General features: G+C 35.4%; 1 protein-coding gene across 1 annotated transcript in view; it reads left to right on the top strand.

Annotated features, from left to right (window-relative positions):
* The window catches only part of ERP44 (endoplasmic reticulum protein 44), an 86569-nt gene that overhangs the window by 42923 nt on the left and 27540 nt on the right, over positions 1-16106 (top strand). The window contains exon 5 of the mRNA XM_007197063.3: positions 15423-15607. Coding sequence (XP_007197125.2) covers positions 15423-15607 — 185 coding nt within the window. The remainder of the gene's footprint in view (positions 1-15422; positions 15608-16106) is intronic.

The raw sequence follows: 16106 nt of genomic DNA, 5'->3' as shown, positions 1-16106 counted from the left end.
TGAGTTGTAGGTGTTCTTTGTATATTCTAGACATTAACCCTTTATCAGATAATAGGATTTATAAATATTTTCTTCCATTCCGTAGGGTGCCTTTTCACTCTGTTGATTATGTCCTTTGCACAGAAGTTTTAAATTTTGATGTTCAGTTAATCTGGTTTTATATTTGTTGCCTTTGCTTTTGGTGTCATATCCACGAAATGATTGCAAATCCAATGTCATGAATCTTTTCTCTCCTATTTTCTTTTTAGAGTATTAATCATTTAGGTGGTATGTTTAGGTCTTTACCCATTTCAAATTAATTTTTGTATATGGTACAAGGTAAGGATCCAGTTTCATTCTTTTGCATGTGGACATTCAGCTTTTCTAACACCATTTGTTGATGGACTATCCTTTCCCTATTGAATGACTTGACACCCTTGTCAAAATTCATTTGACCATATATGTGAGGGTTTACTTCTGGGCTCTCTGTTGTGTTCCATTGGTCAATATGTCTATCTTTATGCCAGTACCACACTGTTTTTATTACTGTAGCTTTGTAATAAGTTTTGAAATCAGGAAGTGTGAGATCTCCAGTTTTGTTTGAGAGTATCTTCTGAAGGGCATATACTCTTAATTTTGATGGAGTACAATTTATCCTTCTAAAAAATGGATTATATTTTTAAATTCTGTATCTCAGAAATCTTTGCCTCACCCAAGATCCGAAAGATTTTCTGCTATGTTTTCTTTCATACATTTTATAGTGTGAAGTTTTACATTTAGGTCTATTATGCATTTGGAGTTAATTTTTACATGTGGTACAATGTATGGATTGGAATGCGTTTTTTGCAAATAGTTATCAAGTTGTTCTGACATAATTTATTGAAAAGACTATCCTTTCTTCAATAACTAACTTTGCGTCTTTGTTAAAATCAACTGACCATATATATGTGGATCTATTTCTAGTCTCTATTCTGTACTGGATATATTTGTCTATGATTTATTTGTTTATTTGTCTATGTTTACACCAATACCACACTTTCTAGATTACTGTAGCTTTATAGTAAGTCTTGAAGTCATTAGTGTAAATCTTCCAACTTTGCAATTTTTTTCAAAGTGGTTTGGTTACTCTAGTTGCTTTGGATTTCTGTATGACTTTTAGAATCAGCTTGTTAATTTTTAGCCAAAGGGGGTGTTGGGGGGGAAGACTGCTGGGATTTTAATTGGGATTACTTTGAATCCTTAGACGACTTTGTGGAGAACTGTCATTTTGACACTATTGAATCTTCTAATTCATGAACATTGTATATCTCCCCATTTATTTAGGTCTTTTCAATTTCTCTTAGCAATGTTTTGCAGTTTTCAGCAATGTTTTAGTCTACATGTCTTTCACATCTTTGTCAGATTTATCACTTTATTTTTTGATGCTGTTGTAAATGATATTTTTAAAATAAACTTTTTATTTTTGGAACAAATGTAGAGATATAGAAAAGTTACAAAGATAATACAGTGAGTTCCCTTATACTCCTTACCCAGTTTACCCTAATGTTGACATTTTACATTACCATGGTACATTTGTCAAAACTAAAATTTTTATTTCTGTTGTTTGTTGCTAGTATATAGAAATACAATTGATTTTTGTATAATGATCTTGTACACTGGTACTTATTAGTTCTAATAAGTTTTATGTAGATCCCATAGGATTTTCTACTTAGGCAATTATACTGTTTGCAAATAAAAGTTTTACTTCTTATGGTCTTTATTTCCTTACAATATTCTTTCCAGCCAAGTGTACCTACTTGCTGCTTCACGATTAGTTTCTGTCAGGCAGAAGTTCTCTATGAAGCTTCCTAGCAGAACCAGAAGGTGACCTCAGAATCAGGATATCATCCTGCTCACATATGTGTTCTTATTAATCACTTGTCTGGCATTGTGGCAACCCACTCTGTCCTGCCTTCTGATACTTAAGTCTGTCTCTCTTGCTTCCGGCTCAGTGTGTCACCCAGAACCTCCACTCATAGTAATAGTGTTATTTCTTGGAAAAGGTCCTGTAAAAAGTTTCTAGTCAAATTGCTGGGAAAAACTACTGTTTATGTAGTGCTTACTTGGAGTTAGGCATGCTTTTTGAATGTATTATTTCAGTTATCTTCACCACTGAGATAGTGTTACTCATTTATTCCACAACATTTTTTTTTAATATGCCTGCCCTTTATAATGCAATGTGGGAGATTCTAGAGATATAGCAGTGAGCCAAGCACACCCAGAAAGGCAAGAGCAATAAATACACAATTGCCTATCGGGATAACTGTTTTGAAGGGAAGGTTTTGGGTGCTATGAGATAATAAGTCTGACTTAGTCTAGGGGCATAGAAAGGTCCTCTCTTGAGGCAATGATACAAGACCTGAAGGAAGAGTAGGAGCTTTTAAGGGAAATAAGGGAAGAAGAGTGTTTTAGACAAACGGAGGAGTAGGTGTGAAGTTTCTGAGGTGGTAATGAACATTGGACTTTCAGAGAGCTAGAGTATATTATCATTTTATAGATGAAGACACTGAAAGACTTAGAGAGGCTGAGTGATTTACCAAGGACCATAGTAAATGGGGGGAACCAGACTTGTTGCCAGCAGTATACAGCTTTTATCAGGTAACTATACTATTTTGAAGGTCAAAGTAAAGTAATTTAAATTGAGGTTTCTCATAGAAACTGAGAACTCACCCAGTTCCTGCATAAAAATGACTCAAGGGGACTTCCCTGGCGGTCCAGTGGTTAAGACTCTGCGCTTCCACTGCAGGGGGCGCTGGTTCGATCCCTGTTCGGGGAACTGAGATGCAGCATGCTGCGCTGCATGGCCAAAAAAAAAAAAAGGACAAAATGTTTGTTATGAGTAATGTAATAGTCTGTTTAAATTATCCCTACTGAGTCAGTATATAAACAAAAATGTAATTACTTATATGTGGTATTATTGTTTCTATACTGTGTGGCTCAACCCTCTACTAAGGTAGAATCCTTTGTTCTGGTACCAGAGGCCTACTACTTACTAAGTCATATACAGTTGGGCAAGTTATCTAAAAAAACAAAAAAAATCGCTAAACTTGATTTAGGACTCGCCATAAAAAGTGTGTGTGTGTGTGTGTGTGTGTGTGTGTGTGTGTGTGGTGAGAAAGAGGGATATGGTAACAAAATGTGGTAAAATGTTAAATCCAGGTGAGGGCATACAGGTGCTCATTATATTACTTTTTCATCTTTTTTTAAGTTTGAAAATTTTCAAAATAGAAAGCTGTTATAAAAAGTCACTGAACCTGTAATTTGTCTGGTTTGGAAAAGAGGGAGGAGCACCTTGTTGCTTTAGAGTTTTTGAGAGAATATGTGTGAAAGAAGCTTGAAATCTGCACTGTACAGGTGTACTGTGATACTGTTAATTCTAATTTCTGTTACTTTCACTATGATAAGTAACCTTCAACATGATTATTGAATTTAAAGAGAATTTCCTTGAATAGACTTTTACTGGCATTTTGAAGAATACTTAAGAGCCACTTGATGGCTTTTGGAAACTGAGCCCTGGTTCTCTCTGTGGCTGTCTCGATTTCTTAGTGAAAACCTCCTGTGTGCAGGGATGGCAGTTGAAGGCATTTTGTTGGTCATGAACTGCCTTCCCTCATAAGTTGCCATCTCCTGGACAGTAGCATGTCTGCGTTACCACTGGGTACTATGGAAGGTAGATGTGCCTTTTGTGAATATTCTCCCATTACCAAGTAGGATGCCAGTAACACAAAGATGGCTTAATGGTAGGAAATAGAATAAATCCCATCAGTATCTAAAATGGGGAAAACCAGCTTATCCTATCAATAAATGCTGAAAGACTTGATAAAACCCAACAAGGTTCCTGGAAGAAATTAATGTGGCAAAATGAATGAGCCACGCTTTGCTTGCATTGAATTTTTAAAATCTTTAATGACTATGTACTGCTTCTTAACATTTTGCAAGCTCGAACTGAGGTGTGACACATGTCTGAATTTAGTTGTGAAATCTGTCTATCTTAGCCACAAATCTGGTATATTGTCTTGCATTTGGGAATTTCTGCCAGTGCGGTGTTATAGTTCTTTTCTTTATCAGTACTACTTAAGAATTGAGGATGAGGTGAGACCATAAAGTGAAGAAACAAACAACATAATTATATAACAATATAAAAATGTAATGGCACTAATTTTCGTAAAACATGCCGAGTATTTTCAAAGCAGCCCCTGTGGGAGGCAATGCATGTACTCATCCCTTAGAACCTGCTGGCCCTCCTTTTGGAGTTGTCCTCCACGCCAGTTTACTAGTTGATCAGGAAAAGCCATCTCAGTACATAATTCTAGGTTTGCTGCCCGCATTTCTTTCTATCTCTGTCTCTTCCACGTAGCAGCATCCCATGGAGTGCTTTCTGCCCTACCTTTATCTCACTTCGTTATCTGCCCTTCCTAGGACTTGCTTTGTTGAAAGGTTCAGGTAAATAGGCTGAGAACTTGGAACTGGAGAAGGAGAGAAGGCAAGAGTGGATATAACAGGCTCATTTCACTCAGTCAGCCCTTTTGTTTCTGTGTATGAGCTGCTTGCAGCAGCTTTGATTTCCCTTCCCCACTCTACCGCCTTCCCCAAAAAAGGTTGGAAACTGTAAGAGAATTTTAAACTTAGACTGTTGCTGGAATGACATCAGGAAGCTTCCAACTATTTAAGCTTAGCTATATTTTTTTGAAATCCCAGTGTAAATCTTGTAGCTTGAAAAACCCTCATCTAGTGGTAAAATTTAGTTCACCTCCTAAGCCCCTAACTTCTCCATCTGTTGTATTTAAGGTAGGGAACAGACAAAGTAGAAGAGAAGTAGAGGAAGAGAAAAAGGAAAAGGAAGTCAGGGCAATTAAAGAGACAGAGTCAAGGTACAGATAGAGGAGCAGCTCCCTCCTACAGCCCAGAGAGCATTTATGTCCTGTGATGGCCGCTGTGTCCCCACTTATCCTGCAGAGGACGGGTACTGTGTTTCATATTTGTCACAGATCTGACAATTGCCCTTTTAGTTTCTCCCAGCTGGGGGTCCCATAAAAGGAATCTCTACATCTCTGGTGAAGACATATTTATTATGGACTTATTAGAGGATTTCTTTTATACTGATCTTAGGGAATCCAAACTGGTATATCTTTTTGTTACATGTATGATACATTAAGAGTTTTAAGAATTTCATTTAGGATTCTAGTCTGTGGAAACAATTAGAAGTAGTAGTAGCAGCAGTAGTAATATTAATGATGATAATAATAATGATAAAACGTAAGCTCTATAAGAGCAAGAACCTTATCTTTTTACCCCTCTATCCCTAGCACTGGATTGGGGTGTCTAGCACATAATCGGTGTTTATTTATAGTTATTGAATAGATGGATGGGTAAATAGTAGCCAGCATTTATGAACTATTAGTTTTACAGGTGCTTTGTTAAATACTTTAAATAGGTTATATCATTATCTCTCAACATACGGTAAAGTATTTTTTTCAGTATTTTGTCAAGTTTACTTGTCACTGATTATAAGGCACACTTTTATCTGTAACTGAAAAAAAACTGAGAAAAATTGAACTATAGCACAATGCTTTCTTATCACTTAGGATTTTTATGTCTGTCATAAGAACTATTTGAGAATTACTTAGATACAGGTTTTTTTGTCATATCATTCATTTGTGTACCTAAAAAGGGAAGTAACTTATTCAAGTAATCCTGAAACAGTTTCACTTTCAGAATCTGACTCTTGTTCAATCACTTACCAATTCTGAGTCATTGATTTTTGTGGTTTTCCACACAATATTTATTGACTTCTGTGCCATTAAGAGTGTTGGTAACACTCTTGATTAAAGAGTGTTACTCTACTTTTTCTAGGATTTTCTTCCAAGCTGCTCATACCCATTCTGCAAGTATTGATGCTGAGACCTTACTGTTTGACTAACCTTAGAGTTCATTTTTTCTCAATTGAAACATGTCAACTGCTAGTTAAGCAGCTTTTATTCAAAGTCAGCAAGATATAACCAAAATGTTAATAGTGGTTTTCCCCAGTGGTAGTTGGATTACAAGTGTTTGTTTCCTTTTTTTGTAATTGTGTTTTCCAAAATTTCTACACACACACACACACACACACACACACAATTGAAACTTGCCTTTGCTTCAACTATGGATCATGATATCACTTTATCTAATCTTATGCAGCCTCTTTTGGAGAGTTTGAGAGTAGAATTCATCACTCTCTCTGGTGGTCATGCTGCCTTAGATGTAGGAAGTCCCATCCATCTGCCCCTGGTGGGACCAGGTTCTCTGCTGCCCTCCAGTGGCTATAGGCTGTATGGCACTGAGCAAGAGACGTTCTTATATTATTTGCTGGCCAGTGCAGAACATTGACTCCCACGAACATTTTTAGGAATGTACTTTGTAATTGTCCTTGAATTAGGCAGCACTTGCTCCCAAATACCAGAGTTACTCACACTTGTCTGCCTTCCAATGCAACTTGAACCTTCCACATTAGAAATTGAGAAGTTTTTATAAGAGCTATACACAAATGAGACATTAAGAATAGGAAAATAATTATAGACAACAATATTGTATTAACATCAAACTTACTAAGAGACTGGATCTTAATTATTCCCACCACAAAAAAAGAAATCATAATTTTGTAAAGTGATAGGAGTGCTAGCTAACACTACAGTGAGGACCATATTGTAATATTGCAATATAGAAATGTAGCAAATCAACATGTTGTACACCTTAAACTTATATACAATGTTATATGTCAACTATATTTCAGTAAAAAAAAAAGAAAAGAAAATATACAGTGAAGAATTCATGTGCATAAAATAGAACTTGGATGAGCAGGTTTAGTCTGAATCCTGAGTAAGCTTATAGGCTTTGTTTGTAATTTTTCTGTTTAGGGTTTTATTTTGCTGTTGTGTTTTTGTTTTGTTTTTTTTACCACATTGTGGGAGGGCATGGTTTGGGAATGGAAAAAGTACATAGGCGGCAGTGGTCTTTATCCTGGAACCAGAACAGTAAGACCTTCCTGTTGAAATCATCTGCCTCTTTTACTATCTGACATGGATAATCATAGCAGGGAGGGACATAGCTGAGACAAGAGGAGAGGCATTTTCCCATTTGGAACCTTGCTGGGCATTAGGCAGGCAGGCTGGCAGGCAGAACCCATCAAGGCAAAGTAAGTGACCACTGAAGCAAAAGTATGTGCTAATTTTCCAGTCAGCGAGATGTTAACCTTCTTAAATTTATAATTCCTTTGACATCCATTTTAACATTTGATCCATCCAGTTAATAATAATTAAAAAACCCCTCCATTTATTATACTCCTTAAGTCATTCTTTGTTATACTGTCAAAATGTCACACTGTAATTATCTTAAAATCACTTTTGACCAAAGCTTGTAAAAAGTCACCTTTATGTCTGAGATTATTGATCAATGTAATTTTAAGGTTTTTGCTTCTTTTTTAAATTTTTAGTTATTTTTGGCTGCGTTGGGTCTTCGTTGCTATGCGCAGGCTTTCTCTAGTTGTGGCGAGCTGGGGCTACTCTTTGTTGTGGCGCATGGGCTTCTCATTGCGGTGGCTTCTCTTGTTGCAGAGCATGGGCTCTAGGCGTGCGGGCTTCAGCAGTTGTGGCACGTGGGCTGTAGAGCACAGGCTCAGTAGTTGTGGCACATGGGCTCAGTTGCTCCACGGCTTGTGGGATCTTCCCGGACCAGGGCTCGAACCCGTGTCCCCTGCATTGGCAGGCAGACTCTTAACCACTGTGCCACCTGGGAAGTCCCAGGTTTTTGCTTCTTAATAATTAAAAGCCACTTCATTATGCAGTATACTTGCTGTCATGATGTTGTTTGAGAATTAAGCAAGCAAGTATCTATTCCTCCAATAGTCTTTAAGTGTTAAATCTTTTTCTATCCATAACTAGAATTTTTTTTAACTTTTTTTTTTTTAACTTTGGGTTTATTTATTTATTTATGGCTGTGTTGGGTCTTCGTTTCTGTGCGAGGGCTTTCTCTAGTTGCGGCAAGTGGGGGCCATTCTTCATCGCGGTGCGCGGGCCTCTCACTGTCGCGGCCTCTCTTGTTGCAGAGTACAGGCTCCAGACGCGCAGGCTCAGTAATTGTGGCTCACGGGCCTAGTTGCTCCGCGGCATGTGGGATCTTCCCAGACCAGGGCTCGAACCCGTGTCCCCTGCATTGGCAGGCAGATTCTCAACTACTGCACCACCAGGGAAGCCCCATAACTAGAATTTTAAGGCAACCTAAAGGTTGTACTTTTAAGTTGGTACACAGACTCTTATTTCTCCAGGACTATTATAGTGGCTTCCTTACTAGTCTCCCTGGTTCTCTACCACTGTTAGGTGAATATTTTTAAAGCCCAGCTTTGCTGCTCAGTGACTACTTATCACATGTAGGATAAAATTCAAATTCCATTAATTTAGCACTTAAGACTCTCTGGAGTCCATCTGTAGCCTTATTTATTTCACTTCTAGTTTATGCGTATTTGCTATTAGCACACTGTTTTCCGATTATGCCCACTAATTCACCAAGTTAAGGAAGTTGAAAGCATTATATTGTCTGTAGCAGTGCCTCTTGCTGTCCAATTTCATACTGATCCTTAGGCCACAAATAGAAAATGGATGTTTCGTATTACACTAGTTCATTTCTTTCTGGGTCTATTGCATATTTTTTCTCCCAAATCCTTTGGGGATTAAATTCCTTGGCAAATCAGGCACCAGCTAATCTAGTTTAGCTTTTTTTCTTTTTTTTGGCTGCGTTGGGTCTTCGTTGCTGCGCGCAGGCTTTCTCTAGTTGCGGCGAGCAGGGGCTACTCTTTGTTGCTGTGCGCGGGCTTCTCATTGCGGTGGCTTCTCTTGTTCTGGAGCATGGGCTCTAGATGTGCACGCTTCAGTAGTTGCAGCATGCGGCCTCAGTAGTTGTGGCACACAGGCCCTAGAGTGCGCTGGCTTCAGTATTTGTGGCACGTGGGCTTCAGTAGTTGTGGTGCATGGGCTAAGTATTTGTGGCTCGCGGGCTCTAGAGTGCAGGCTCAGTAGTTGTGGTGCACGGGCTTAGTTGCTTCGCAGCATGTGGGATCTTCCCGGACCAGGGATGGAACCTGTGTCCCCTGCATTAGCAGGTGGATTCTTAACCACTGCGCCAACAGGGAAGTCCCTAGTTTAGCTTTATTAACATTGAATGTGCACCTAAATTGGACCTAGTAGGATATATTTTCCCTTCATAGGGCTTGATAATATTGATTTTAAAAATTCTTAAAAAGTTATTGTTATTTTGCTGATAGGATGGGCCAAATGTGTTCTCTGGTAGTTTTAATTTGTTACTTCTTAATTACAACTGAGCATGTTTTTACATGTTTATTGGCCATTTGTGTTTCTTTCATAAATTGACTGATAATCTTAGCCCATTTATCTTTTTGATGGTCCTTTTGTAACTGTTCTTTATATATTCTGAATGTTAATAATTTGTCTCATATATGTCACCAATAACTTTCTTCCTGTTTGTCTTAAAAATTCATGGTGTTTTCAACATCTAGATGCTTCCTTGCCTAGGCAGCTTCAAAATCTGGCAAATGTCTTGGTTGTATGTTTGATGCTGATGCAGGCCTTTATACAATTAGACAGTATCTCCTAAGCACTACAAGGTCATGGGAGATTTTACTCTGTCTTTTTAGCTCAGTCCCCAGCTTCCTATGCCACCCCTGTACTCAGTAAATATCCTCTGGGGAAAACTTCCTGTGTGTTTCAGGGTCCCTTTCAGTCCACCATTCCAGCCCAGGTACTATGAATAGCTTCACTGATTTCTCTTTCTGCCTATGCAGGTGTAATCCTTGGCCCTAAATCTGCACAAGTTGCAGATTTAATTTCTAAAAGGAATATTGCATAGGAAACCTAGAGGAAAAAAAAATGCCAGTGAGTGAGCTTTTGCTTACTTAGGAATGGTCCTTTCCTTTCTGGAATTTCAATTCATTTAGTCTTCATTGGTTTCATGGTCTCTGGTATCTTTAAAAATGTGATTTAAAAAAAAAGTCGGTTTTTTCCCCAGTCATCACAGTGGAAGCAGTAGATTTCTGCTACCTACTATATCCTGCTTGGAAGTGGAAATCCTTTTGTAGATTCTCTTTTGGGTTTTCTGTGAACTCAGTAAGATTGTCTGCAAATAATGACATTTTACTTCTTTACCAGTGTGTGTATGTGTATTTATTTCTTTTTCTTATCTTATTACACTAAGAACTCCAGTACAGTGTTATGTAGAAGTGATGGCAAGCATTTTTATTTCTTTCTTGATATCAGCAGGATAGCTTTTAGTGTTTTACTGTCAAGTTGTTTGGTATTTGTTTATTTAGATACCCTTTATTAAATTAAGGAAGTTCCCTTCTATTCCTTGTTTGAAAATTTTTAAGTGTGAGTAGATGTTGATTTTACCAAATGTTTTTCTGTTTCTTTTGAGAAGTAGTAGAACCTTTCTCTTTCATTCTGCTAATGTCATGAATTACACTGATTGATTTTCAAGCATTAAACTGAAGTGCTAGACTAAATCCAGCTTGTGATGTATTATCTTTTGTTCACAGTGCTAAATTCACTTTAATACTTTCTTTACAAGTTTTGCATCTTATGTTCTTAATTGAGACTAACATGTATTTTTCTTTTCTCATCATTTCCTTGTCAGATTTGGCAGAAAGATTATGTTGACCTCATATTTGGGAAATGTCCCCTCTTTTTGTTTTCTCTGGAATGGTTGTATAAATAGCATTATTGGCTCCTTAACTGTTTGGTAGAATTTGCTGGTAAAGTTTTCTAAGAATGGAGTTTTCTTTGTGAGAAGGCTTTGGATTATGGGTTCAGCTTCCTTAATAATTTTAGGACCAGTTATATTTTCTAGTGTTGGTTTGGTGAGTTGTGGTTTCGTGAGAATTTTTCCATTTTATCGAAATCTCCATACTTACTGTCATTAAGTTATTGATAATATTCTCTTATTATCTGAGTTGCAGACTCCCTCTATATTCCTGAAATTGTGTTTTTTTCTCTTTTTTTTTTTCTGGGTTAGTCTCTCCAGGGCTTTATTTATTTTATTATATTAGCCTTTGCAAAGAACCAGATTTTGGCTTTTTTGGTTTTTTGTATTGTATATTTATTTTCCACTTCATTAATTTCTACTTTTATCTTTTTCATTCACTTCTTTCTTCTTTGTTTTTGTTGTTCTTTTATGATTTTTTTTAGATTAATACTTTTTTGTTTTTTTGCCTTTTCCCTCTAACATACACATTTTAATGTTATAAATTTCATTCTAAGTATTGCTTTGGCTGCATGCTGCAAGTTCTGATATGTATTTTTCATTATCATTCAGTTCAAAATATTTTCTGGTTTCCCTTTGTAATTTCATCTTTGATCCATGGCATGTAGAATTTACTTTCTCATTATGAGTTGAATCGTTTGAAAGTTGTTGAGACTTTTTTTGTGATACATCATATGTTTGTTTTTTATATGATATATATATACCTGCAAAACATGTGTATGTTGCAGCTTTGGGCTAGTGAATAATATATCTGTCAAATAATTCTCGTTTCTTAGTTGTGTTGTTCAAATTCTCTATATTTTATTGATTTTATTTGTTATATCAGTTGCTATAAGACGTGTGATAATAATCTCCCACCATCATTATAGATCTTCCTTGTAGTTCTGTCATTTTTTACTTTATGTATTTTTAGGTTTTTATTTGACACATAGAAATTCAGAATTGTTACATCTGCCTGGGGAATTGAACTTTTTATTAGTATGAAGGGACCTTCTTGATCTGTAGTAATGCTTTTTGCCTTAATGTGTACATATTTACTATTAATATAGCTATATGAGATTTTGTTTGATTAGTTTTATATAGAATATTTTTCCCATCCTTTTAATTTTAAAGTGTTTTCATCCTTATGTTTAGATGTATATTTTATAAGTAGTATATAGTTAGATTTTACTTTTGCACCTTTGTCAAAAATCACTTCTACATGTATATGTGGGTCTGTTTCTGGACTCTCTTCCATTGATCTGTTTGTCTATCATCTGTCTTTATGCAAGGATCACACTGTCTAGATTCCTGTAGGTTTACAGTAAGTGTTGAAGTCCACTAGTGTAAGTCCTCTAATTTTGTTTATTGGGTATATTGGTCTGTAATTTTTTTATAATGTCTTTGTCTGGTTTTGGTATAAGGGTAATGCTGGCCTCACAGAATGAGTTGGGAAGTAATCCCTTCTCTTCAATTTTCAAGAAAAGTTTGTGTGGAGATGGAATTATTTCTTCCTTAAATATTTGGTAGAATTAGCCAATGAAGCTCTCAGTGGAAAGAGCTTACTTAGAAATATGTATTTTTGAAAGAGAAAAACACATCATGAATTTTTGCTAGTAGTTTCAATTCAAACTAAATATTACAGGGTTTTTACTTAATTCCCTCAATTTTATATTGGTATCTTTTTTCCTTATGCTGAAAATCTTGATTCTTAATAGCATTAGCGTGATTACTCGTGTGCTTTATTTATAATTTGTGCGTGTTTAGTTCAAAATAACAATTACAATATTAAAATTTTTTAATCTAATTTTGTTTTACTATTAAACATTTCCTTGGTCCCAAGTCAAAACTGTAAAACCAAGGTATAGTCAGGGAGATATGAATTCCATTCCTGACTTCTCCTTGCATTTTCTTCCATTGATGTTGTTTTTTGGAGGAGGTAGTGTCGCAAAGATATATATATATATATATATATATATATATATATATATATATATGTATGTGTATATGTATATATGTATATATACATATATACACATACATATATATATACACACACACACATACACGTATATATACATATATGTATATTCCTACTTATTTTCCAAGTTTCTTCTCCATATTTCTTTCACCTTCTCTGCACCTGGCTTTTTTCACTTAACACAGTGTATCTTGGAGATTGCTCCTTAGCAGCACAAAGAGATCTTTTTCATTCCGTTATATAACAGCCTAGTACTTCATTGTATGGGTGCACCATACTTCATTTATCCAGTCTCCTACTGATGGATATTTGGGGGAAATAGGAACTTTTAAAAAGACATTTTCCACATTCCAGACCACAGCGTTGTAGCATTGGCTAGTATTATAGAACTATTTAACCTAATTTTAACAGCATTTTTATTAAAAACTTTTTCATTTATATATCACTGCAAAAATTCATTTTACAGTATGCTAGGTTTCAGTGTGTAGTGTTCTGGGGACTGAATGAGTTTTTTAGTTAGGAAGGTAAAGTTCCATACTTTTTATTATTTCTTTGGGCTGATTTTCTACTAAGTAGTTTAAGCCTAAGCCTTTGTGGCCTTTGCCTTATAACAGGTGCCTCTGTTTATCTTAAAAGACTTCTACTTGCTTATAGAACCACTCTTACCCCTGAATTTGTAGTACCAGTTTAATCTAATTAATTCCTTGATCAGGTAATAGAACCACCATTTTTACAACACCTCAAAGACACGTTTTCTCATTAATTTATCAGGTTGAAAAAGGGCTTATGGCTGATATATCCACTAGTGTTCTGCTTCAAAAAGTATTAACTCCTAAACCAAACAGATTAATGTCTATTTAAATACTTGTATATTAAGGTATCTTAATATTATTTCAGATTTCTGTGATTTGGTGAATAAAATATTCTCCTCGATCTCATGTATGACCAGTGGTTCTGTCTGTTTGCTCATATCTGTCTTCTGTTTAAAGAATTTTAATAGTCAAGTATATTTCCCCTTTATAAATCCTCCATGGAGTTTAAAAAAGTGTTATGTGATCTTAATTACATAGTCTTTTCTCCAAACCCCCTTCTGAGAACACATATTCCATCCTTAACTTCTAATACACCATTTTAGTATTCTTTGATTTCTTATCTTAGGAAAAAATGCAACCTTGACTTATCGAAATAGTATAAGAACTTTTACCTCTTCCTAGGCAGTGTAAAGACCTTAGAATACTTAGAATCATTAACCTTCTGCTTACATCCCCTCCCCCAGTTTATATGTTGTTGTTGTTATTATGTATTTTAATTTGTGTCAAACTCCATAAGGCATAATTATTGTTGTTGTTTTGTATAGTCAGTATTCATTTAGATTTTTAAAAATCTTTTTTGAGGTATAGCTAACCTAGAATTAACTGTAAAATGTACAAATTAAGTTCGACCTATGTATACACCTGTGAAACTGTCAGCACACATATACGTATGTACCCTCAGGTACAGTTGTTTCTACCATCTAATCTCCTAGAAAATTAAGATGGTTAACAGAGTTTATTGCAGTTCTGTTTGTTTTGTTTTGTAACTACTAGGAATGGAGGTGGGGCTAGAGAATTTTCATGTGTTTTTTCTTTTTTGCCACCATTTTAGAATTCTGCCCTCATGTTAAAACTCAGTTAAAAAAATTCTTCTTTTCATCTGTTTTAAGCTACTTGTGCTCTCTCAGGTCCCCTTCACTCTAAAAAAGTAGTGTATCTTTTATCATTCTCATACATGTGACTAGCATGACATTTGAGCTTTACCAATGTCTAGAAACCATTGATTTCTCCTATCTGCTACCTCTTGGAAATAACAGCAGAAAAATTTGAAGGCTTTTCCATTCTGATTGAGTCAGTATCTTAGTAATTGTGATTCCTAAAAGTGAGATCAGCATATATTTTTACCTAGTTTCTTATTTTGAGGCTATAAATCCTAATTTTAATGATTTGTGTGAGAGTATACCCATAGGTCATAATAAAGGGATTTTTTTTTTAGTGTATACTGCTGAGTTTTGCTCTTAATTGTATTAGCTTACACAAAATTTGCATATGTGGGATTATAAATTCTTCTACTAGCAAAGAATCTAATATTAGTTTTTAGCCTTTAAGAGTGATTTTAATTTACATTTAATTCCTTTTTATTAAATACTGTAAGAGATCCTCACAATATAAAGTGACTTGAATGACTGTTTTCAAAATTGGAATTTTGTACATTCCAATTTTTTTCTAGACTGTATCTATAATAATACTTACTGACATTTATTTAGAGTTTACTCTGTCATGCATTTGTATTGTCTCATTTAGTCCTTAAAACAACTTTATGTAGTAGAAATTATTATCCCTACAGATGAGAAACTAAGGCATGGAGAGTTGATGCACCTTACAAGTTCACACATACAGTAAATAGCTTTGGGATTTAAACCAGGTAATATATGTCTGGAGCCTGGCCTCTTAATCAGTATAAACTCTTTTTTTCTCTAATACTGGAAAAGAATTATATGAACCAAAATGTTCTCCCTAAATAATTGTAAGGTTTTTGACTGTTGGGCTAATGGGCCCACTCAGACTGAGTTTGAGGGTGACATTAATTTTTTTTTTCATTCTTTTAGCTGATATAGCCCAGAGATATAGGATAAGCAAATACCCAACCCTCAAATTGTTTCGTAATGGGATGATGATGAAGAGAGAATACAGGGGTCAGCGATCAGTGAAAGCACTTGCAGATTACATCAGGCAACAAAAAAGTGACCCCATTCAAGAACTTCATGACTTAGCAGAAATCACCACTCTTGATGTAAGTCATTAACTTTTGCTGGATCAAATGAAGCCTGCCTGATTAATGTAAACAAATTCTTATGCAATCAAAGAATCTGGCATTTTCTTATAGTTCGTTGCAGTGGATTTTATATATATATATATATATATATATATATATATATATATACTTAACAAATTGAAGTTTTCTTGAATTAATTCTCAAGGGAAATGCTAATATTTTACTGAACCTTTGGATAAAATGTATATAGCAATACAATAAAGTTGCACTAATTTGAATTAATTGAGGGCAAAGGGTAGCCTGAATTATGAAGAAATAGAAGTTAATGTCAGGCATACACAACCAAAGTTTCCGTAGTTTGCTTACTGGAGACCCTTATGTAGAAGTGTGAGAGACCCACGGTGGAGTCTCTACCAACAGTCACACATTACGAATTGATGTATTATTTTAACACATCTTAGAATTAGTCATCTTGTTTAGGAAGGACTGTCACTGATTAAACAGTTATGTATTTCTT

The sequence above is a fragment of the Balaenoptera acutorostrata genome, chromosome 6 (genome assembly GCF_949987535.1).
Source record: "Balaenoptera acutorostrata chromosome 6, mBalAcu1.1, whole genome shotgun sequence".
NCBI lineage: Eukaryota > Metazoa > Chordata > Mammalia > Artiodactyla > Balaenopteridae > Balaenoptera > Balaenoptera acutorostrata.
This window is presented reverse-complemented; position numbering and strand designations above follow the sequence as displayed.